The sequence below is a fragment of the Cynocephalus volans genome, chromosome 8 (genome assembly GCF_027409185.1).
Source record: "Cynocephalus volans isolate mCynVol1 chromosome 8, mCynVol1.pri, whole genome shotgun sequence".
NCBI classification, from domain to species: domain Eukaryota; kingdom Metazoa; phylum Chordata; class Mammalia; order Dermoptera; family Cynocephalidae; genus Cynocephalus; species Cynocephalus volans.
Window position 1 is genome coordinate 20120814 of NC_084467.1, and position 24298 is coordinate 20145111.

Below are 24298 nucleotides of genomic sequence, written 5' to 3' on the forward strand. Positions count from 1 at the left end.
TTTGTTTAAATTCGTCTTCCCCATGAGACTGGAAGCTCCATGGTGGGAGCAATGTGTCTGTTTTTGCTCACCATTGTATCCCTAAAGCCCGGTATATTGCCTGAAACGCAGCACGTGCTTTAGACATGCTTGTTGAATGACCGAATGAGCTCATTTAATCCTCCCAATAAGCCTGTGAAGATCTTGCCTGAGGCCAGTGCTCCTTACCTGCTATGACCTCCTACAGCACCTGCTCTCACAGCCTTACAAGATGGAGAACAGTAGACTCTGAAAGACACAGAGGGCTCCAGACTCTAGCCGTCTGGGCTCAAATCACCTCCCTGCCACTTCCCAGCTCTGTGACATGGAGTAAGTTCCTTAACATCTCTGTGCTTTAGTTTCCTCTTCTGTAAAATGTTGATAATAATAGTACCTGTCTCATGGGGTGGTTGTAAGGATCAAAAAAGTTAGTCTCTATAACATGCTTTTAAAAGGACATGCCACATAGCATGTGTCCCATTAATCTTAGTAGTTATTAATATTCTTAACAGAAAGAGTATAGATTCTGGGATTAGATGGGCCTGGTGTTCTCTCATATTTGCACATTATTCCCTGTGTGACTTTGGACAAGTCATGTCACATCTCTGAGCCTCAGTTTCCCCATCCGTTCAGTGGGACTCTCAAGAGCTGTCTATCTCAGAGTTGTGAAGGTTGGAAAGGATGTGAGTAAAGCACTAGCACAGTGCCTGGTGACTGGTGGTTCCCTTCCTGACGGGCTGAATTGGTCTGTGTTGCCTTCCATATGAGAATTTCCTGAAGGTAGGCTTCACATCTGCCTGATTCAGGGCTGTATCCCCAGCCACCCTGTACCTGGCACATAGCAGGTGTTCAATAAATAGTTCTTTACTGAATGAATGAATCAATACTAACAGGGACCATGCTTTGTTCATCTTTGTGTCCAGCTCAAGACTAGTGCAAAACCTAGCATCTAATTTGAATAAATCTTTGTTGACAGAATAAATAGAGTTTTAGAAATGGCTATTCACTGTTGTTCCCAGTCCCACCTGAATTTCTGAATTAAACTGAGAAAGAGACTGTGATGGTTAATTTTATGTGTCAACTTGACTGGGATGCTCAGATAGTTGGTAAAGCATTGTTTCTGGGTGTGCCTGTGAGGGCATTTCTGGGAGAGATTAGCATTTGTATCGCTAGATTGAATAGAGGATCCACCCTCACCAATGTAGGTGGGTATAATCCAATCTGTTGACAGCCCAAAGAAAACAAGAAGGCAGAGGAAGGGCAAATTCACACTCTCTTCTTGAGCTGGGCCATCCATCTTCTGCCCTCGGATACCGGCACTCCTGGCTCTTAGGCCTTCAGTCTTGGACTGGAGCTACACCTCTGGCTTTCCTAGGCCTCCGGCTTGCAGATGGCAGATTGTGGAATTTCTCAACCTCCATAATCATGTAAGCCAATCCTTCATAATATACCTCTTTTTCTTTATATATATCTTATTGGTTATATTTTTCTGGTGAACTCTGACTTATACAGATACTTATTAACTTACCCCAAATCTCTCTAAGCCTTAGTATTCTTATCTGTAAAATGGTACTATTAATAGTATCTCCCACATAAGATTGTTCTGAAAAGTAAATGAGGCAATATGTACTTGGCACATAGAAAATGTTAGTTCACTCTTGTTCCCTTCCCTGAGCCTCAGTTTCCACATCTGTTAAATGGGCATTCACTTACTTACTCATTCGTTTACTCAACAAACACAGTGCCCATGTGCAAGGCATCATGGCTAAGACCTTGGGCAGTGAGAGAAGTGAGCAAGCCATGGTGAGGAACTCAGTGTCTGCTGTGGGACAGCACATCAATAGTAAAGGCCTAGTGGGAGAAGAGCCGCAGTACCTGTGAGGTCTATGGAGGCTAGAGGTGTGGGGCGAAGGGACATTCAGGGGATCTTCAGAGAGCTTGCCAGGGAGATTGTAAAGGTCATGGGATTGCCATCTTGGTGTAATCACTGACATTACATCTGTTCGAAATGGAGTTGCCCACTGTGGGTTTTGGCTCTTGCAGCCTGAGTATGAAATGCGTGTAAGTCCTGCTGTGGCCCCACTTTCTACCCTGACTCACAGAGCACACCAGAGACCGGCTGAGTGTCCCATCACAATGAGCATCCAGTTCTAAAAGGCATTTCCTTTTGAGGCTCAGCTCTGCTTTCCCCCCCTTCTCCTAGATCCCACCTTCACAGGGGACTGAACAGTGATTCTCCTTCACGCCCAGTGCAGAACAATGAGGAAGATACCTCCAAAAAATGCTGAGTCCCTGCCTGGTTCTCCAAAGAGAAGCCTGTCCTTTCCTGAGGTGGGACCCACTGAGCAGATGCTTGGGTGTTGGAGATGTGGGAGAAGCCAGCTAGGTGTCTGGGCTCCTGCATCCAAGTGAGTCACATGCTTATCTCTGATGTTCACGGTTGGCTCCGGGGAACTGACTCATGCCATCCAAACTCATGAGACACTGAAACATCTGAATTAGAATTTTACGTTTAAGCTGGGTGTATTTGTGGCGTTGGGAGGGATTATTAATCTCCAGGGACCAAAATATTTTCATCTGTTACCCACAGCAGTCTTTTGTCTTTTATTTTTGGCTGAAAGAAATTTTCGTGATGGGGGTATTTAAATATCAAGGGTGGGTCTGCTGTCAGCGGCCTGGCCAGAGTTAGAAGGATGTTTGAGTCCCAGCCGCCCATCCGCAGCAAGCCTCAGGGAAGAAGCAAGATTTACGAGGTGAGAGCCTGCCTGGGCTGCTTCTTCTGTCGGGAAAGGCCTCCCTGCAGTATTTTCTGTCTCGTCAATGCTGCATTTCATTTTAAATTGCAGCTGAAAGCAGATATTTTCCCTCTTGCCTATTACACCTCTTAATTTGTCTCTCCCTCTGCTGTTATTTGTCTTTATAAAGTGTTTTGCATGAAAGACCCACACAGCACAATGTTGCTTTGCCCTGGGTTAGGCTTAACGGGAAGGGAAAACACAGACTAGGTCCAAGGAGGAAGGTTTAAGGGCCTGGTAACACGTGTATATGCCTGCCAGTGTGTACATGTGCATTTGGGAGGTATCTGTTGTCTACGTCTGTGGGTATGTGTGCACAGAAGTCAATACCTAGACTGATAAGTATATATGTCTGTGTATACTTTGGTATAATCACTGGGGAGTCCATACCTAAATTGTGCATTTGCGTGCAAGTACACACTGACATGCAGTCTCTGTGTGCCTATGTATCTACGCATAGAAGCACACTTATGCACATAAACACACGTAGGCATCCAGGTATATGTATGTCACATGATGTGTGTGGTCTTCTGGCACATGCCCAGGGCGCTCTCTTTCCTTGCGTGTCACGGCTGTGGTTGGTATCTCTCCCTGCCCCACCCAGGGGCCTTGGCGCCGTTTGGGGTTGTGGGAAAAGGAAGGCAGAGCAGTGGTCTGCGGGGCCCAGTGGAAACACTGCGTTAGCCCGACCCAACCGCGGCCACAGCTCTCTGGTTTGGCTCCAGCCACCCCTCCTCACAGCCTGCCACAGCCGTGCCACCGAGGCTTGAGCGGAAGCTCCGAGAACCTCTGGTTAGTCCCCAGGGCGCGGGCCTCCAGCTCCCTAACAATCCCGGGCTGGCACTGAGGGGTGAGAGATGTCACCCAACGACAGGCAGACCCCTCCGAACTAGCCGTCTCCTGCCCCCTCCCGGGAACCAACAACCCGAGCAGCGCGGGCGGGGGGTCGGCGGGGGTGGTCTCCGTCGCTCCGGGTCCAGCGAACACTGGGCAGTAACCAATGGGCGAGTGTGGCCCAACGGGGATCCCTCCGAGGCAGCCAATGACCTCGCTCCGCTCTCCACCCCGCCCTCGCCAACCCCGCGCAGCTGGACCATTGGTGGCGGTGGGATGGGGGAGTGTGCGCGGCCCTGGCCCTCTGAGCGGGGGGCGTGGCTCGGAGTCCCGTCTCCTCGCCCCACCCTCGCTCACCCCCGGCACCCGCTACCCCCCGACGCGAGGCCATCAGCCTGGCTGCCGCGCCGCGGGGGGTGGGGGGCGGGTGGCCGGACCGCGGGGCGCGCGCCGGTGGGCGTGGCCTGAGGGCGTGTCCCCGGCGGGAGGCGGGGCCGCGGGCGCTGTCGCAGTGAAAGCCCGAGTGAGCGGCGGCGGCGGCGTCCGGGCGGTGTGCGCGCGTGTGGGGCGCAGGCTCGGCAGCGGCGGCGGCGGCTCAGCCTGCGGCGGCGGCGGCGGCCCGTCTGGAGCGGCCGCTGCGAGGACGCCAGCTGCAGCGGGGGAGGCGCAGCCCGCGCTGCGCGCTCCGCGGAGCCGGCGGGGGCCGGGAACAGGTGATCCCAGCGGGAACCCCAAGCCCTACCGAGTTGGCGGGGCGGGAGCCCGTGCTCCTGGGCGCAGCTGCAGCCACCCAGCCGCGGCTCGGCGCGGACGGCGCCCGGCTTCGGACCCGGGCCCGGGCATTTCTCCGTTCCCGGGGGCCTGGGAAGCCCCCTGTCCCCGCAGGCTCGGAAGTGCCTGCTCCCGCTCCCTGGCCTCTCCCCGCTTCCCGGCGCCCGCTCCGCGGCGAAGCAAAGTTGTGGACGTGTCCCGATAGCCGAGCCACGGCGCGGTCGCGACCCGGCCGGGGGTGCGCGCTCTCGGAGCGGCGCTGACACGCCAGCGCACCGCCGCCTCGCCCCCCGAGCCGGCCCCCTCTGGAAACTGCTTCTGAGGCTGAAACTTTGGTCACCGACAAGCGCGGGAGGACGGCGAGGGGCTGAAGGCGGCTCGGCGCAGGGGACGAGGACGCCGCCCGGCCCGGCCTGCGGGCGTCCCTCGGCGCCGACAGCCTGGGAGCCGCGGACGGCATGTGACGGCCCCGGCGGCAGCCGCAGCGCGGGAAGGCGCGGGCCCCGGCGGCTGCGGGGAGGGGCTGCGCGGCGGCCCGAGGCAGGCTGCGGCGAGCGGCCGGACGTTGCGGGCCCGGGCCCGGAGCTGTGCCGCCCGGCTCGCCCGGGCCCCGCCGAGGCCGCTGAGCCCCCGCCTCAGCGCGGGAGGACTCGCTCCAAACTCCTTGAACTTCGGGACAGTCCCCGAAGCTGTGAAACTCTCAGGGTTGGCAGCCCTGCCCGGGGACCCCCGGCCCGGGCGGCGCCCCTGGACGCCCTCCGCTCACCGAGCCCCCTGTGGACACGTGCTTGGGCTCCGAGGGCTTCAGGGGTCCCGGACGAAGCTGACAGCCCCCAGCCCCTTGCCAGGCCACGATGCTCATGAGGAAAGTGCCCGGCTTCGTCCCGGCCTCTCCGTGGGGGCTGCGGCTGCCGCAGAAGTTCCTCTTCCTTCTCTTCCTCTCGGGCCTCGTCACCCTGTGCTTCGGGGCCCTCTTCCTGCTGCCCCACTCTTCTCGCCTCAAGCGCCTCTTCCTGACCGCCCGGACCCAGCAGCCCGGCCTGGAGGTGGTGGCCGAAATCGCCGGCCATCCCCCGGCCCGCGATCAGGAACCGCCTCCCAACCCGGCCCCCGCTGTGCCGGCCCCGGGCGAGGACGACCCCAGCAGCCGGGCCAATCCCCGACGCAGGAAAGGGTGGCTGCGGCGCACCCGCCCCACGGGGCCCCGGGAAGAGGCCACCGTGGCCCGGGGCAATGGCATCGCGGCCCTCAGGCCCGGGGAGGAGAGCGCCCCGTCCAGCTTTGACTTCAACGCGTTCCGCAGCCGCCTCCGCCACCCAGTCCTGGGGACCAGGGCCGATGAGAGTAAGGCGTCCCAGAGCCGAGTGCGAGCCCAGCGGGAGAAAGTCAAGGAGGTAAGGACTGTCCCTCCTCCCTTCTCAAAGGAAAGACCCTCTTACGCTCCCATGCGTTTCCCCTGGCACCAGTCACTCCTGGTGCCCAGTCTAGGCCCTTCAGACATACTCTGCGTCCTCTTCTTTCTTCCCAAACTTTACACCTTCTCTACTCCCTGCACACTTTCCCACCACTGGGTGCAGTTAATCTTCCCCACCCGTGAAGGATGGCAGCTGAACCCCTGGACCAACTGCTCCCCACCCAGACCCGGGTCTTTCCTGTCCAGTCCCCAGCCCAGGTGGGCTCCACTCCTTCCCTTTGTGGAGTTGCTAGAGTGCAGTTCAGGTTCCTTAGTGGGCAGCCTCTGTTTGCATTTATAGACACGGAGCCACTGGCCACATTCTTTTGCACTGTGTGTCTTTAAGTCCCAAACCCCTGTAGGACCTGCTACCTAGAAACCCAAGATTTGGAGGGTATTTGGTGTCCTGCAAATATTTTGTCATCTAGTCATCAACCTACAGACCAGAGGATGTGCATTCCTGCTGACTGTTTCTATTGAGCTTTGGAACAATTGTACATAATTGCATGCGATACAGGAAGGAATGATCAATAAGGCGGTGGTAATGTTACAGAAGCTCTGAGGTTACTGCCTTCATGAGGCAGGTCTTGGACTGCTTCCCTGTAGGGATCGTACCAGGGAGGGGTTTAGAAGCATCACTTTAAGTCTGAGTTTTAGTTTAAGAAGTCAAAAGCAAACGCAGCCTCGCCATGACTTGAAGGCGGTTGCCAAGTTGCCACTGGTGCCTAAACATTCTGCTGGACCACGGTTAGAGCTGCCTACATGAGGTTTATGCCCATCAATGCAGAGGGGCCTGCAGTGACACCCCCAGGCCACGAGGGGGCTGTGGGCAAGCCGTGGGCCAGGGTCTCCTCCCTAGAAATGAGAGGATGCTGTCCCCTCCCTACAAACCCTGAAAGAAAGAGCTGGTCTATCTGGACTTCTTGGTTTGCTGCAAAGGAGTCCACAGGGCTGCCCTGATTTCCAGGGAGAGCAGGCAGCAAAGGTCAGAACCTGTCCTGCCAAGACCTACTCAGCCAGTGGAGAGCTTGGCTGTCCGCATCTCCTTGTCTGAACTGCCCTTCCTCCCAGTGCCCACCTCTCTCCCACTTATCTCTGCTATTACTCAGCCATTCTATGCTATTCTATCTGAACTAGCAATCACAGGACATTTTGTAAAGTTAAGATAGGAGACCACAGAGAAGCTGAGTCCTTGGTTTGTGTGTGCGTGTGCGCGCGTGCATGCTGCCACGCACTGTTTCCAAATTCTTGTTGAAATCTCAGAGGTTAATTGAAGGCTGGAACTTGCGTTAGCCAAGTAAGGGGCATTCATTTTTCCTTTTTCTGTTAAGGAACTTTGTTGTTGAATACTCACCTGGACCACCAGCAGCTCCCTTTCCCAAAGCTTCCTGTGAGCACATTAGTTCTTTCTGCCCTTATGGACCTCCTAGGAGGGCAGTAACCTCTGGTGAAATTACATATGAATTGCATGTGTGCAGTTTTTCATGGAGTGTCCAGAGTTGCCGTCAGATTTTCATAAGGTTGCCCTGAAGGATTAAGAATTAATTACTGTTCTTGGAAGAGGTGCTTTCTGCATTCTGAGAGCCTGGGGTTGGAAGCCATGGCAGGAAGGGTGCTCTGGCTAGTAGGGAACTTGGTTCTCGCTTTCTATGTAAAGACAACTTATTTTGCTAGCAGAAGTGGGGGGTGATGACTTGCTGCAAGGGCTGAGGGGGTGGAGTGCTAAGAGGTGTGAGGACTCTGTGCTTTGCAGGTGGGTGTAAAATAAAACGATGGGAGGAGGTCCACATTGGTTGCCAGATGTCTGGATCTTTCTATGTGGCATCTGGTGATAGCTGGAGGCATGTTTGCATAAACCTGTAGTTGATGTTCAACGAGCCCTCTCTTACTATCTTGAAGACCTTAAGCTCCTCAGAATGGAGGGGGCTGGTTTATATACAATATTGTTTTGAAGCCTATTGTCTTTTAAGGTTTCTTGAGTTTGACCTCCTCTTATACAGTCTGAACAATGTGGGGCAAGGGTTTTTGGTTTAGTTGGTAAGACAGAGTTACCATCTCTGCTGTCCCACCTGATGAGGAATGCATATGACTGTTCCCAGTGGGTGTCTTTATTTCCTTCTCATTTAAATTTCTCTCTGTGCTGTGCTCAGAGGTAGATCATTTTAGGAAAGTGTCTGTTTTCACAAAAGGGGCTGTTGCTCTCTTCTCTGGTTTGTTTATTTCCAGACACGGATTGATTAGACTCAAGTTGCAGAAGGGGAGTAACATCAGATAAAAAAGGCCCTGTTCTTCTAACATGAGGTTTTTAAAGTGAAAGTAAATATTGAGAAAGAAATGAGAGTGAGTGAAAACTGGACACCCAGGCTCTAGATCAACAAAATATATTTATGAACAGTCTAGCTTGGAAGATGGACATGAACATGAGGGCTGTGCTGATAAGATGGGTTGAAGCATTCTGGACATACTTGTACATGCTTCAGAAAACACTCTGTCACTAGAAGCAACTATTTTTCCTCACTTCCCAATTTTGGAACCTTGGAGAAAGCAATGTGGGGGAAAGAGGAGACTCAGAGAACATGGGTTGGAGTCTCAGCTCAACTGTCAACTGTCTGACTTTGGGCAAACCACCTCCTCTCCTTCCTGGACCTTCCTGTAAAATGGGGTGAGGGAGAGGAGAATAGGTTGGTCGTGGACATTCTTTGCTTCCAGCCCTGGCCACCACGTGGACTGCCAATCTGGTCAGGTACTCCTGAGCAGCTCGGCTTTCCAGCTCTGTTTTCAACGTATCTTAGTTCCACAAAGTCAGGAACAATGATATGATGGTGTAGATGGCGGTGAGGTTCACTATCGTGTCCATAGCACCTAGCAAAGAGCAGATATTCATACAGTTGATTAAGTTCATTATTCCTATTACCCATACTGAATTTTGGAGATGGGATTGATCAGTGACAGATCCTCGGCTTGGGATTATGAAGAGTAAAGGTGCTGGCTGGAATGTAAAGGGATGAAGGCTCGTTAGCAGTCTTCCCTTTCAGATCTGAGGATAATATAGGAAACGGGGGACTTTGTCCATAGGGGGGTTTCTTATGGATTCAGGTTTGAACAGACTGTTCTCACACATGACAAGAGTTGGGAATGTACAGATTGTCAGGGTTACATCCCAGTGAAAGAATTCAGACTGTCGTGGGTCCTATGATGATGCTTGGTTGCTGATCTGGGGAACCTCAGTTGTCCCTTCCAGTGATGGGGGCTTTTTGTTAAAGGGAATCAGGCCGTCTGAGGCAGTGAGGCATAGTACTGAAGTTGGGGCTGCCCCTAGCTCATATGGTGCTTTGGGGACAACTACTAGAAGGGGCCTGCCTCTTCCTCTGGGTAGATGCAGCCCCACTCTGAGTGCAGGGCTGGATGAGAGGGACGTGGGTTGAATTTCACCACCTTTGCTGTCTCCTTGGCCCAGTACTCTTATGCACTGCCGTATGCAACAGTCCTGCTAACCCTGCTAAGTCCTGTGTTCATATCCTAGCTGCTCCATCAGCTCTGACTGTGGGGGTAAATTCCTGTTCATCACTGGGCCACAGTCTTCATGATAAAATCAAGAGGCTGGCATTTAGGGATTCTCCTTTCTCCCCTACTCTCACCTGTTTACTCTTTGTTTATGGGTCTGCCCAAACTCCTAGAATAGGGTCTGGCATTTAGTTGGAGCTCAGATACTTGAGTGAATGGCTACATTAAAGATCTATAAACTAATAACAGTTAAGGTTGCTGGTGGCAGAGGCTGGGTCTTCTCCCTGAGGGTACCTGGAATTGTAAGGAGCTCAGAGTAGGAGCTACAGACAGGTTTGAGGGCTTAGTAGCTCAGTGACCTGAGCAGCCTTTTAGAATTTGCAGTAGTTTTCTGAGTGCAAGTTTAACTTGAAGGGAGTGAGTAAAGTCTTTCATGCCTGGATAGCAGGCGTGTGAGGATGCCTTGAGTTGCCCTGGATCGCCTGTGACATGGCAGGTAGTGCCCTGGCTCTTGCGCTCTGTGCGTGCTGTGTTAAGCCTCCAGGACTTAGCTGGTTATGTATGTGATGGTGTCTGTATAACTCATCTTGGCAAATGATCTTTGCTCCCCATTAATGGGCTGGTTCGTTAGTCATGTGTGGTGTCTCTGTATATCTGATTTATTGTCCCTGGTGCCAGGGACAGGTAGGAAAATTAAAAGCCTTTGTGTTCTTTGTAGCATGTGAATCTGAGCCTGTGAGATGTTCAGGATAATTAATATTAGGAATAGCTGAGATTTAAATAGCTTTCCTTGGAAGAGCTCTGTTTGAGTTGCAAATCCATTGAAGATCCTTTTTTTCCCTCCCGTGTCCTATAGTTTCTTCAGTTTCCCTCTTGTCCTTCTCTACCATATGTTTAACATAGATGGAGAGCAGCCTGTAATAGCTGGGCAGTTCTCTTGGGAGACCCTTACATCCTAAGCCCAGCCACACCCCACCTCCTCCTTCCTTAGAACTGAGTGCTGCGATTAGGGTAAAGCTTAGAACTTGTCCTTGCCCAGGTGTTCATCGTAACACCTGTGGGTTGGTTGGGTCTCTTCTTTTTGAGTTGCACCATCATTTGGGGGAGTTAGGCATTCTGGAGGTAATTGCTTCTCAGGCTTAACATTCTTAACTCTGTATTTAGTGTTAGGGCTAGAAACAAGAAGAATGGTGACTTTCAAAAGTCAGGTGCTTATTTCACAGTATACCTGGGGGTGGGGGGTAAGAATATAGATTCCCCTGTGGTTTTCAGAGTGAGTGATTTACATCGAGTTCAAGAAACGCCTTTTCTCTAGCTTTCCCGGAGGACTGATCCATTACTCCACCAAAAATAAATATTGTGATATGTATGAGGCATATTTTGCTCAAAGGGACTTACATCTTTTTTCTTATTGAAAAAAATAAGTCAGACTTGCAGATTGTAAAGTCCCATGCAGGGAAGCTGCTTGATAATGTAGGTGGACACCCACCCTTGTGGGTACTGGCTCTGGCTTGGGGATGGCACCTCTCTGCATCCTACATTGAGTCTGTGTTAGGGGAGGTGTTGAGAGCTTTAGGAAGTCCCCCCCCTCTCTCTCTGCCTGTTTTCATTGGCCAAATCAGGAAAGCCTTAGTAAGGGAATGATAGACATAGAATTCAGGAGAGTAGTTGCCTCAGGTGAATTCATGGGTATATTTATTACATTACTTAAAAATAGGGGCTGTGCATGGAGCAGAGATGAGTGTCATGAACCAAGGGTTATTATTATTCCAGTTCTCTGCACCTGCAGTGCAGAAAGCCAGGCTCATTCAAACCTAAGCTCTGATTCTTGATTTCCCATTACCTCTGGGCCAAGGGCTTTATGTACAAGTGTTTACATAATTTGGGGGAAAAGAAATAACAGATTTTCTTAGCTCTGTATTTCCGTGGCAGATGATGGTAAAAAAAAAACAAATTGGAGACTCCTCAAAGAATTCTGAGGACTTGAGGACCTTAGTCCCCTTCCTTCTTCCTCCTTCACTCCTTCACTCTGGGGGCTAGTCAGTAGTTTAGATGGCATAGTTTTGGTTCTCTTAAATGCAGAGTTAATGCAGCTGTGATTGTTGTAAATTGGACCCGCTTTGGTGTCTCCACCCATAAAAAGAACAGAAGCCACAGAGACCACAGCTACAGGCTGTGGCCTCGGTGTGGTGGCCCAGTTCCTGGTGTTTTCTCTCCCAAGAAGGCTGCTTTCTGAGATTTGGGTTGAGAGCTCCCCACACCCAGCAGGCAGGTGATCAAAGAGCTCTTGCTCACAGGAGGTCTGAGTATGTCTCTTAACTCTGAATCTTCTTTAAATAAAGGCTGAAACCGGGGCAGTTGTTCATCTGTTTTAGTGCATTACCTTTTGTTGTAACTTTTATAGAAGAAACTTTGGCATATTGATTGATGAGCAGTAATGGTGCTTTTATCTGGCATCTTCTGGGAGTCAGTTGTTCTATAGGTGAGCCTTCTAGGAAAATAGCTTTTACTAAATAGCAACCATTTTCAGTGGCAAAATAGTAGATTTTTCTCCTCCCCTCTTCCACCGCTGCCATCTTCTTAAGCATCATACTAAACACAAGTCATTGTTGTTGACTTGGTGGTTACCATAAAATCCACTGTGCAATACAGCAACGTCCTGTAGGGGCTGATTAGTCATATCGCTAAGACTGCCTCTGAATGCCTGTTCTTTGTGTTCTGGTCTTGTTTTTTTCACAGCCTTGTGATGTAGGTACTATTTATTTAAGTATAATTTTCATATAGTGAGATGCACAAATCTTAAATATACAGTTTGCTAAATTTTAAAACATGCAGAACCACACCCCTATCAAAATATGGAACATTTCCATCACCTCAGAAAGTTCTGCTCCTCCTTCCCAGTCAATCCATCATCCACCTCCCTTCCACCCCCAATTACTGTCTTGATTTCTATCAGCAGAGATTAAATAAATGGAATAGTACAGTATATGTCCTATGGTATAAGGCTTCTTTCACTGAGGATAATGTTTTTGAAATTCATCCATGCAGTTAGTATCAGTACTTCATTCCTTTTTATTCATCCTTTTTTATTGTTGAGATGTATTCCATTGTATGACTATACCACAATTTGTTATCTGTTCACCTATTATTGGACTTTTCGGTTGTTTCCAGTGTTTGGCTATTATGAATAAAGCTGCTATGAACATTTTATGTACAAGTCTTTGTGCAGGCATATGTTTTTATTTCTTTTGTGTGACTATTTAAGAGCAGAATTATTGGCTTATCGAGTAGATATATGTTTGACTTTCTAAGAAACCAGAAACACCTTCTGCAGGTAGTCAGACCATTTTATGCTCCACCAGCAATGTATAAAAGTTCTACATCCTCAACAACTCTTGTTATTGTCAACCTTTTTAGGTTTAGCTGTTCTATATAATGTGTAGTGATATTTTATTGTGGTTTTAATTTTTTGTTTCCTGTTAACTGTTGGTATTAAACATCTTTTCATGTATTCATTTGCTATTTCTACCTGTCTCTTATAAGTGTTCAAACCTTTTGCCCTATTTTATACTTTAAATATGGAGCTGTTTATGATCTAATTTTAGGAATTCTTTACATGTTCTGGAAACAAGTCTTTTGCTATATATATATATATTATAAATATTTGCTCCCAGTCTGTAGTTTGTGTTTTTATTTTCTTAATGGTGTCATTCAAAGAGTAGAAGGTTTAAATTATTATGTAGTTCAATGTATCAATGTTTTCTTTTATGGTTAGTGCTTTCTGTAACTACTTAAAAAAATATCTTTGCCTACTCCAAGGTCATGAAGATAATCTTTTAATTCCAGAAGCTCCACTATTTTAGTTTTTACATTTAGGTCTCTCATTCAAATTAATTTTTGTATATGATGTGAGGTAGGGGTTGAAGTTTATTTTTCATTTAGTTGTTCAGTTATTTAACACTGTTTGTTGAAAAAATTTTCCTTTTCCTGTTGAATTGCTTTGATGCCTTTGTCAAAATCATACTATCATAATGCTGTAGCTTTAGAGTAAGCCTTGAAAACAGGTAGTGTGATTCCTCAATCTTTGAACTTCTTCTTCAAAATTGCTTGGCCATTACAGGTCCTTTGTATTTCTGTATACATTTGAGAACAAGCTTGTCAGTTTCTATGAAAAATCCTGCTGGGATTTTGATTGGATATGTCTTGAATCTGGAGATCAAATTGGGGAGAATTATTATCTTAGTAATATTGGGTCTTTCAATCCGTGAATGTGGTATCTCTCTCCATTTATTTAGATTTTCTTTTATTTATCTTAACAATGTTTTGTAGTTTTCAATGTTGAGGGTTTGAATGCCTTTAATAACTATATATCTATTTTACAATTTTTAATGCTGTTGTAAGTGGTAGTCTTCAAATTTTTATTTTCCAATTGTTTGCTGCTAGTAACTAGAAATGCTATAGTTTTTTTGTATATTGACTTTGTATCATGTGAACTTATTGAACTCATTTATTCTTTTTTTTTTTTTTTTTTTGGTAGATTCCTTAGGGTCTGTTATATATACAATCATGTTGTCTTTGAGTCAAATAGTTTTACTTCTTTCTTTCTAATTTATATGCTTTTATTTATTTGTTTTTTCTTCATGGTGCTGGTTAGGACTTCCAGTTCAATGTTAAATAGAAGTGGTGAGAACTGACGTCTTTGCCTTGTTCTTGATCGCAAGGGAAAAGCACTTAGCTTTTCATCATTAACTATGATGTTAGACGTAGGTTTTTGGTAGATGCCTTTTATCAGGTTGTAGAAGTTCCCTTCTATTTCTTTCTTTTTTTTTTTTTTTAAAAGATGACCGGTAAGGGGATCTCAACCCTTGGCCTGGTGTTGTCAGCACCATGCTCAGCCAGTGAGCAAACCGGCCATCCCTATATAGGATCCGAACCCGTGGCCTTGGTGTTATCAGCACCGCACTCTACCGAGTGAGCCACGGGCCGGCCTGAAGTTCCCTTCTATTTCTATTTTATTGAGAGTTTTTGTTAGGAATGGGATTGAATTTTGTCAAATCCTTTTTCTGCATCATATGGAATTGATGACATGGTTTTCCTCTTTAATTTTGTTAATATGGTGAATCATATTGATTTAAAAAGAATGTTAAGCCAAACTTGCATTTGATTTTCTGATATTTTGTTAAGGAGTTTTGCATCTATGTTTAACAGGGATATTGATCTATAGTTTTTTTGTAAAGCCTTTGATTATAGGTATCAGCATTATGTTGACTTCATAAAATGAATTGGAAAATGTTCTCCCTATTTTCTGAAAAGAGTTTATGTGACACTAATATTATCTCCTTCTTAAATGTTTTATAGAATTTTCCAGTAAAGCCTGATAAGAGGCCTAGAAGTTTTTTTGGGGGGGTGAAGGTGGTGGGAAGTTTTAAATTATTAATTTAATTATATAGCAGATATAGGGCTATTCAGAATTTATTTTTCTTATCTTTTTTTCAATTTGTCTGTGAAGGAATTTGTCTATATCATCCAGGTTGTATAATTTATTGGAATAAAATTATTCCTAAGATTCTCCTTTTTATTGTAATGTTTGTGGGATCTGTAGTGGTATTCCTTCTTTCATTCCTGATATTGGCAACTGCTTTCTCCTTTTCCTTTCTAAAAATAGTTTAGCTAGTAGTTATCAATTTTACTGATCTTTTCTAAGAACCAACTTTGTCTTTTTAAAAATATACATTTAGGGCTGGCCCGAGGCTCACTTGGGAGAGTGTGGTGCTGATAACACCAAGACCACAGGTTCGAATCCCTATATAGGGATGGCCAGTTAGGTCACTTGGGAGAGCATGGCACTGACAACACCAAGTCAAGGGTTAAGATCCCCTTACTGGTCATCTTTAAAAAAAAAAATCCACTTAAAATTTTTATTGATTTCACTCTTTATTTCCTTCCTCTTGCTTATTTTGGGCTTACTTCACTCTCTTTTTTTAGCTTCTTAAAGGTAGAATTTCATGTAATTGATTTTGGATTTTATTTTCTAGGTACACTTTTATTATTGATTTCTAATTTAATTCCCTGTGTTCAAAGAACTTACTCTGGTTTCAACAAACATAAAACCTGTTTTATGGCTCAGCATATGGTCTATATTGGCAAATATTCCATGTGCACTTAAGGAATGTGTATTGTATGGTTGTTGGGTATAATGTTCTGTAAATGTCACTTAGGTAAGGTTGATAGTGTTGTTCAAAACTCTATATCTTTACTGATTTTTTTGTTTACTTCTTTAATCCTTTATTGAGAGGAGAGCATTGACCTTCAACTATAATTGTATATTTGTTCCACTATTCCCTCTAGTTCTGCCAGTTTTTGCTTTATATATTTTATATTTCTGTTATTAGATATATACACATTTATATTGTTGTATCTTTTTAGTGAATTAACCCTTTTAACATTATAAATGTATTTCCTCATTTCTGATAATACTCTTTGAAGTGTATTTTACCTGATTAATATAGCTTCTTTGGCTTTCATATGATTTATTTTTGTACGGTATAAATTTTCCCATCCTTTTATTTATTTTTAAAACACATCTATGTTTGTGTATTTATAGTGTCTTGTAAAAGCACATAATTGGGATTTGCTTTTTTTATTCCAGTGTGACAATCTGTGCCTTTTAATTAGTGTTTATTCCATTTACATTTAATGTAATATTTATGTAGTTGGATTCAAATCTATCATGTAGCAATATTTTTTATTAGTCTCATGTATCCTTTGTTTCTTTTTTTTCCTATCATGACTTCTTCTCGATTAATTGATTATTTAAGATTTTATTTTATCTCATCCATTTTCTAGACACACACACACACATGCAAACACAGACACACATGTGAGAGTACTTCAGAAAGCTCATGGTGAGCTTCTGGTCAAGATGGTAGAATAGATGGTCCCCAGCATCATTCTCTCCCACAAATCAACCAACATACAACTATTAAAAAGCAACAACAGCCAAGCTGGGGCTGCTAGAGCTCATGGGAAGAGAAGAGGAGACCAATGGAGTTCGTGAACACAGGAGAAGCCACAATGAGAGAAAGAAAAGATTGCTCCCACCATTTCAAGCCCTGGCCACTTCACGTCTGGAGCTGTTGAGCACATGGAGCAATAGCTGGCAAAAGCCACTACTGTGCCCTTCATATGAAGTTGCTTGGGGGTGGCAGGGGATAAGAAGGCCTTGGTGACCCCCAGGCCAGCAAAACCACTAACAGGGCTCCCATGGACCAACATAGGAGTGAGGCGTCACAGACAACAGAAAAAAGGAGCCACTCAGACGCTGGCAAGTCATTGCAGGGGACCGGCACATGGCCTGTCCCATAGGAAGTGTTTGGAATGTGGACGGTGAGGGAGAGGGGCCCACCAGGGGAACAATTGGGGCACAGCAAGGACAGCTGATCTGCCCCACAATCAGCACAGGACCACTCAGTGGAGACTGGTCAGGAATATAGAACTGCAGGGGGTGCAGTTTGCTGAAAATCTCAGGCCCAGGCAGACCAGAGTTTCCACACAATCTAGGTGCACCAGACCTTACAAGACCGAGAAGTACATACAAGGTCAACAGTTAAAACCTGAGCTACACAAAAAGCCTTCCCTAAGGAATCAGCAGCAGTGAAACAATTTAGCTTAGCTCAATTACAGGGCTCAAGTGCTGTCCCCACAGGAAGTTTCTCCATTTTAGAAGTAAGCAAAGGACGACAAATTAGTTCAAGTGCAGAGTTTAAGTGATAGGAATAGTGAATAATCCCACACAGAACTGAAAGAAAAAACAAAATACCCACAGATCAGAGACAAAGTTTGATATTAACTAGTAAAGGTCTACCACCACCAAAGAACACCTATAAAACCTACAAGGACTGGAAGCCCCCTGGGCTCCCAAGCCAGGGAACTGAGAGAGCCGAGGGCCTTAGCCACACACCCCCAACATCCACAGCCAGCCCACTGATGACCACCAAGCTGCCATAGGAAGCGCCCTGGGCCCCTGAGCTGGGGTGATGGGGGGGCCAACTGCCTTAGCCACGCCCCCCAATATCTGCAACCAGCCCAGTAACCACCAAGCTGCCACAGGAAGTGACCCAGGCACCCGAGCCAGGGCAGTGGGGGGCCAAGAGCTTCTACCACACCCCCTGACAATTGCATCCAGCCCAGCAATGATGGAGCCACCGCTGGAAGCCCCTTGGTCTTCCCTGTCAGAATGGGGGGGGGGTGCTACAGGCTTTCATCATGTCCCCCCTCCTTCCTCCTCTTCCTACCCTATTTTCTTCTCTCTTCACCTTTCCCACTACTCCCCCAGCTGCTCCACAACAAAATCTCAAAATGAGGCATGGAGCTGGGGGAAGTCGAACCCAGCCACAGCTAGGCAATCTGCCACTGCCACCCTGGGGCCCTGCCAGGTTCTGACGCATGAAGCCGGGGGAAGCCAAACCCAACTGCAACAAGGCAAGCTGCCGCCACCATTCCAGAGCCCCACCAGGGTCCTAAGGCATGGAGTCAGGAAAGCTGAACCCAGCTACAATGAGGCAGGCTGCTGCCACCGCCCCAGGGCCAAAGCGGGGTTCTGAGGCACAGAGCTGGGGGAAGCTGAACCCAGCCACAACCAGGTAAAGAGCACACCAAAAACACAATTTCCACATGGATAGCCCACCATAGTCACTGCAATTGCCATGTGGGCCACAAAAGCGGCTAGTCTCTGTAGTAGCAGTCACAGCCATCATGCAGATGGCACACCAGACTCTCAACTGCATTGACATAAGCAGAGGCACTAGTGGACACACACACACACACACACACACAAAGAAGAGGCCACCTCTCTCCACAAAGCACACTCCAGAGTGATAGAAGAAGCATCTGTTGTATGATAATAGGGGAGGACATGATCATACCTGTCTCAGTTCTGGACAGATCATCTAGGCAACAACCAACAGAGAAACAGTTTATCTATCAGATGAAGAAAACAAATCTATGATTATTAGAGGGGGGAATGGTAGGGGCAAGGTGGAGGGGGAAAAAAGGGAGGGGGGACTGGATAAGGGACATAAAGAATAAGTGTGAGGGCCGGCCTGTGGCTCACTCGGGAGAGTGTGGTGCTGACAACACCAAGGCCACAGGTTCGGATCCTATATAGGGATGACCGGTTAGCTCGCTTGGGAGAGCATGGTGCTGACACCACAAAGTCAAGGGTTAAGATCCCCTTACCAGTCATCTTTTAAGAAAAAAACCCCAAAAAACGAATAAGTGTGATTTGTAACAATGAATATGCTATTAAAAAATAAATTTTAAAAACAGGAAAACCCAAAAAGTTCATGGAAAGATTCCTATTATCTTTCAATTCCATTTTTCTATGAAATTTTTGAAGTACAATCATATACACACCCAGCCTACTAAGTATCATAGCTTAGCCTAGTCCAACTTAAATGTGCTCAGCCTACTTACGTTACAGTCGGGCAAAATCGTCTGACACAAAGTCTATTTCATAATAAAGTGTTGAATATCTCACTTGATTTATTGAATATGGTACTGAATGTGTATCACTTTCACACTATTGTAAAGTTGAAATATAGTTAAGTCAAACTATTGTAAGTTGGGGACCATCTGTGTGTGTGTGTGTGTGTACATATGTATTTTAAGTGGCTGTTTTAATAATTAGAATTTTCATCCCTATTGCAATCTACCTTGAAATACTATATCATTTCACATGTAACCTAAGCCCTTATAACAGTGTACTTCCATTTACCCTTCCCACTGTGCATTCTGTTGTCATCATGTTTTGCTTCTACACGTGTCATAAACCCAATAGTACATTCATATTCTTTTTGCTTTAAACAGACCCTTCTTTGTAGAAAGGGTCTTCAAAAAGTTCATGAAAAGATTTGTATGATCTTTTAATCCTGTTTTTTCAAAAACTTTTTGAAGTACCCCCATATGTTTCTATATGGTATTCAGCCTGAAAAACTCTTCTTAACATTTTTTGTAGTGTAGGTCTTCTAGTGACAAATTCTTGCAGATTTTATTTATCTGAAAATGTCTCTGTTTTGCCCTATTTATTTATTTATTTGTTTGTTTGTTTGTTTGTTTATTTGTTTATTTTGAGGTCTGATCTTATTTATTTGGTACTCTTTAAAATCTTATTTTTGACGGGACTCATACTTAGAAGTAGAAGCTCTCAGAGAGGTCAGCCTACGTCTCTTGGCAATCTGTTCCCGGAGTTTTTCCTTGACCTCCTTCATTCACTTGGCCAAAAGTTTAGCATATTCTGCGGCGTCTTCCTTATTTTTCTTAGTGCACTGTTTCTTCAGAGCAATATGCCGGTGTTTGTGTTGCAGGACACGTGGAGCAACAAGACGCTGGTGCTTGGTGCTTGGGTGCTTCAATCCTAGGTTTCTTACCTTCTTTGTTTAAGGGCTTTCTTACAACATATTGGCAGACATCATCTTCTTTAGAGAGATTGAAAAGTTTGCAGATTCCGCTAGCTCTTTTAGGCCCCAGGCGATGAGGCATTGTGGTATCAGTCAGTCCAGGAATAGTCTTCTCTCCTTTTTTACAATAACCAAGTTGAGAACGCTCAGATTGGCATCCACAATGCAACCCTGAACAGATCTGTCCTTCCTTTCTCCAGGTCTTCTTGGTTTATAACAGGAGTGCCCCTTACTCAGTAGCAGGAGGACACGGCCGTGGGTCAGGACACCCTGCTTCATGGGGAAACCTTGTTTGTCGTTCCCACCACTGATCCGGACCACGTGACTCTTCCATTCTCCACCCAGAGCATCAGCAGCAACCTCTGTGGCCATACGCTTCTCATAAAAAGTACGAAGCTTGCGTTCATCGTCCACTTCAATGAGTTCTGGCAGCCAGTGGCTGGGAGGAGATATTCAGCTTCATCTTGAGGTAGCTGATGCCTCTGAGGCACCACAAAAAAGAGCTTGCTCTCATTTTAAAGGATATTTTTGCTGGATATAGAATTTTAGGTTGACTTTTTTTTTCTTTACACCAAAGATGTCATCCCATTGTCTTGTAGTTTGTGTTGTTTCTGATGAGAAGTTAGAGGGTGTTCCCCTGCAGGAAATGTCTTTACCCTCCCTTTGGATGCTATTAAGATTTCTTGTTTATCTTTGGTTTCAGTAACTTGACTCTGCTGTGCTTAGGTGTGGTTGTCTTTGTTTATCCTTCTTGGGGTTTATTGAGTTTATTTTGTCTGTGGGTTGATATTTTTTCATCACTTTGGAAAAACTTTGGCCCATATTTCTTTAAATATTTTTTTTCACCCAATCTACCTCCTTTTCTTTTAGGAGACATATAAGTTAGACTGCTTGATATTGTGCTAAAAATCACTGAGTCTCTGTTCATTTTCTTTTCAGTCTTTCTCTCTGTGCTTTACTGTAGATAATTTATATTAAGCTATCTTCAAGTTCACTGAACTTTGCTTTTGTAGTGTACAGTCTGTTATTAAGCCCACCCAGTGAATTTTTTATTTCAGGTAATTTTCACTTCTAGAATTTCCATTTGGACCTTTTTTGTAGTTTTTGTTTCTCTGAGATTGCCCATCTGTTCACTCATTGTTTCCATATTTTCCTTTGAATCCTAAAGCATATTATAATAGCTTTAAATAAAAGAACCTCTGTTTGATATTTCCAACATTTTCATAATCACTTGGTCTCTCAATAGACTGTTTAACCTCCTGGTTATGGGTCACATATTCCTCCTTCTTAATGTGCCTAGCCTTTTAAAAAAAATTCTGTGCCAAACATTGTGGGTGCACTTTTTTGAGATTCTATTTTCATCTGATTTGAAACTGTTTTTCTCCCCTCTTTTTGCTAGGCTATGAGCTCTCACTTCTTATAGTCAGGATACCTGCCTCTGGCTGCTTTATTCTCTACTCTTTCTATTTTATTTTCTAACCTGCAGTTGGCTAAGAAACCATTTAATTTAGCTTTTAGCATTATATGTAATGTACAAATAAGCAGACTTTGAATAGATCTCTAAAGACTCCTGAATCAAATGTATGAACTTTAATGTACAGATCTTACCATAGTTTAGATATTCAAAGTTTTTTTTTTTTTTTTTGTAATTGGATTGGATGAGTGAAATATAATTTTGTGTTGAAATTATGACCTGCAGAGAGATAACATTTCTCAAAAGGACTCCTAATTTCTGGTTGTTATCATCCTAAATTGTTTGCGAGTTTTTTGCTCATATGCTTTTAGATGTTAAAAGAAATGTTTGTTGGTATTTGTAATGTTCCAGCAGCCTCCATTAGTGTGATATTCCTTTCAGGAATTTATAACCTATCAATTATTTTCTCTAGGCTCTTTACCTTAAGCCTAATGACTACTTTTTAAAACTTGGTTTGTTAAGTCCCTACATTAAAAGATAAAAAAAGAATTATTCACCTAAGCCAAATTGCTGAATTACTGATCGGAGGGAAGCTAAATATACGTGGCTGAGGGAATTTCCAGGGGTATTCTGTGAGATCTGACCTCTTGTCTCCCCTCATTCAGGAAAGTTCAATACAAAGTAAATGTCGTATCTCATTGCAAAGGCTGCCTTTAATGTTGTCTCGTTTGGGATGGGTGAGGGTGTTGAATAAAAGCTGTAAGTCTCATTTGAGATCCCTCTCCCACATCCCACCCTTGGAATGAGCTTTTCAGAGGTTAAAGCAAAACTTTGCCAAGTAATTGCCAATTTCTTGGGAAGATATTCTGGCACCTTTTTTGTTTTTCTGCACTTGTGTTCTTGACCCAAATCAGCAAATCTTCCTCCTTTCCAACTCTCCCAGAAACCATTCTCCACATCTGTCACATACCTTACAGTGCTCTGGAGTAGTCTTGGTTTTCAATTATAAGAATCAATGGGAAAAGAAGACTTTATTGTCTTCTTTTCAGAACTGGTCCATTTAGAGAATATCCTATAAAATATAATCAATTTTGCTACCTCAGAGTATAAGGAAACCTTGATAGAGAAACGTTCCTATTTTGGCAGAAAAATAGCAGCTTGGTCTAGAGACTTCTCCAGCAGTTTCAGATACAGGCCTTCTTGGGTTTGTAATCACATAAAGGGCAGAGCCCTTACACTGATGTGCTCTCAGAGGTGGTATTGTGTAGTAGCCTCCCTGTAATTGTGTTAGGAGGTCTAAGTCTGATTATTGATCCTTGAGTAGCTAAGAATGGTGCCAGAGTCGCGTCAATCCAAATGCAGCTGAGGGAAACAAACATTAGACGTTTCCTGTGATTAGGCACTGGATTAGATTATAGCATAATGAGACTCTCTGCTCTCTTAGTAAAGTGCCAGTGGGAGCAGGATTCCAGTTTATCAGCTCTGGAATTCAAAGTCTACTTGCATGTTGGGAAAAGGATTTCTGACTCTGCACCACCCATGTCTTTTAAATGTAAGAATCCCCAGGGAGTCTGCTTTGAAGGGGAGCGGGTGCTGGACTGGGATGGTGCCACCCCTTCCTGGAAAGCTCAGGTCAAAAATTCCCTGTGTGTGTGGTATTCTTAGTGGAGCCGGCGCATCCCATTAAGAGCTTAGCTGATCCGCCCAGCAGCTTTGTGGCATATAGGGCATGGACTGTAATCCTGTTTAATAGCCAAGAGAATGAAGACCCTGAAAAGGGAATTGACCAGCTCCAGGTCCCACCAGGTTAAGTTGTGATGCACTGACTTAAATCTTCTCTCCTGACTGTAAGGTTGATGTTCTTTCTAGTACATCATCTGAAGGGTGAAGAATGATAATATAGAGGAAGAGTTTTCACTCTGAGATGGAATAAAGTAGAAATTGTCACGGTCTTGATAGGTATTCAAAATAACTAGGATTCTAATCTTTATTGCAGTCGGGAACCACCTGGAAATTTTAGTAAATACTGATGCCCTTCTTCTCCAATTAAATCAGAGATGCAGATATAACTTGTACGGGGTGCAGCCTGAGCACTGGGTTTTTTAAAACTTCCTAGGTGGCTCTGATGTGCAGCCAGGCTATAGAATTAACCTATGGTAGTTTTATCATAGCCTCGACTATATTGCCTTTCTGGCTATAGTTCTCTTTTACCAACTTATGAGAGAGGTTGGACATTTTCCATTTTTATTAAGTCTTACACCAGGACTAGGTAAGAAAAAAGCTGGAAAAGACTTAGTTAAAACAGTTTTCCAGAGTTAAGAGCACGCACTGTTCACATGATCAAGAGAAGTGATGCACTTACTTAAACTTTAAGAAAAATACTAAAAACACCAACTATTTATTGAGTCTCAGTTAGACACAATGAGCTGAAAGGAAGGCAAAGACAAGCCTCTGGCTTTAAGGAGTCTTGTGTAGCATTGTCATGTACCTGAATCACTACTTGCCTTATACAGATGCATAAAGGTAGGGAACATTGCTTAGCTGCATAAATGAATCTTTGCAGGAAACAGGCAAGACATAAACAGCTGAAATGAAAATATTTGCTTGTTCAGTAGATTTCACAACAGGCCATTGCCCTCCCTTCTGTGGCTGCCTCTTCTGCTTTCCGGTTAGCAGAGCAGCCTTCTCATTGCTGTCTGTGCCGTGCAGAGATCCTGAGGGCAGCAGGGCAGGTCGTTATCTGTAAAATCGAGTAACTGGTTGATGTTCAGGAGAAACGAGATATTGAAGAAGTGAAAGAGCTGAACCCTGTCCCAGGGGATCAAGCTCCCTGCAGCAGTGCTCTGCTATTTTATATCATCACCGCCAGGCCAGGTGCTGGTTGTGACTTAGCTTGAGAATTGCTGACCTGGGTTGATCAGATCAAATCTATCCAGTGGAAGCTACAGGAAGTGAGAATATGCTGTAGATTAGGGTGAGTGTCCTCTCCAGGGCTTAGTGATGGTCCTCTAGAGAGGTCTGTTTCTATGCAAGAAACCTGTGAATTCTCAAC

The 24298-nt window shown here is 45.3% G+C and overlaps 1 protein-coding gene and 1 pseudogene across 1 annotated transcript in view; one reads left to right on the forward strand and one right to left on the reverse strand.

Moving 5' to 3' along the window:
• The first annotated feature begins 5272 nt into the window (after positions 1 to 5272).
• MAN1C1 (mannosidase alpha class 1C member 1) overlaps positions 5273 to 24298 on the forward strand; it is a 141398-nt gene continuing 122372 nt past the window's right edge. The window contains exon 1 of the mRNA XM_063104987.1: positions 5273 to 5812. Within this exon, the coding sequence (XP_062961057.1) occupies positions 5273 to 5812 (540 nt within the window). The remainder of the gene's footprint in view (positions 5813 to 24298) is intronic.
• Positions 19542 to 20295, reverse strand: LOC134383683 (small ribosomal subunit protein eS6-like; annotated as a pseudogene).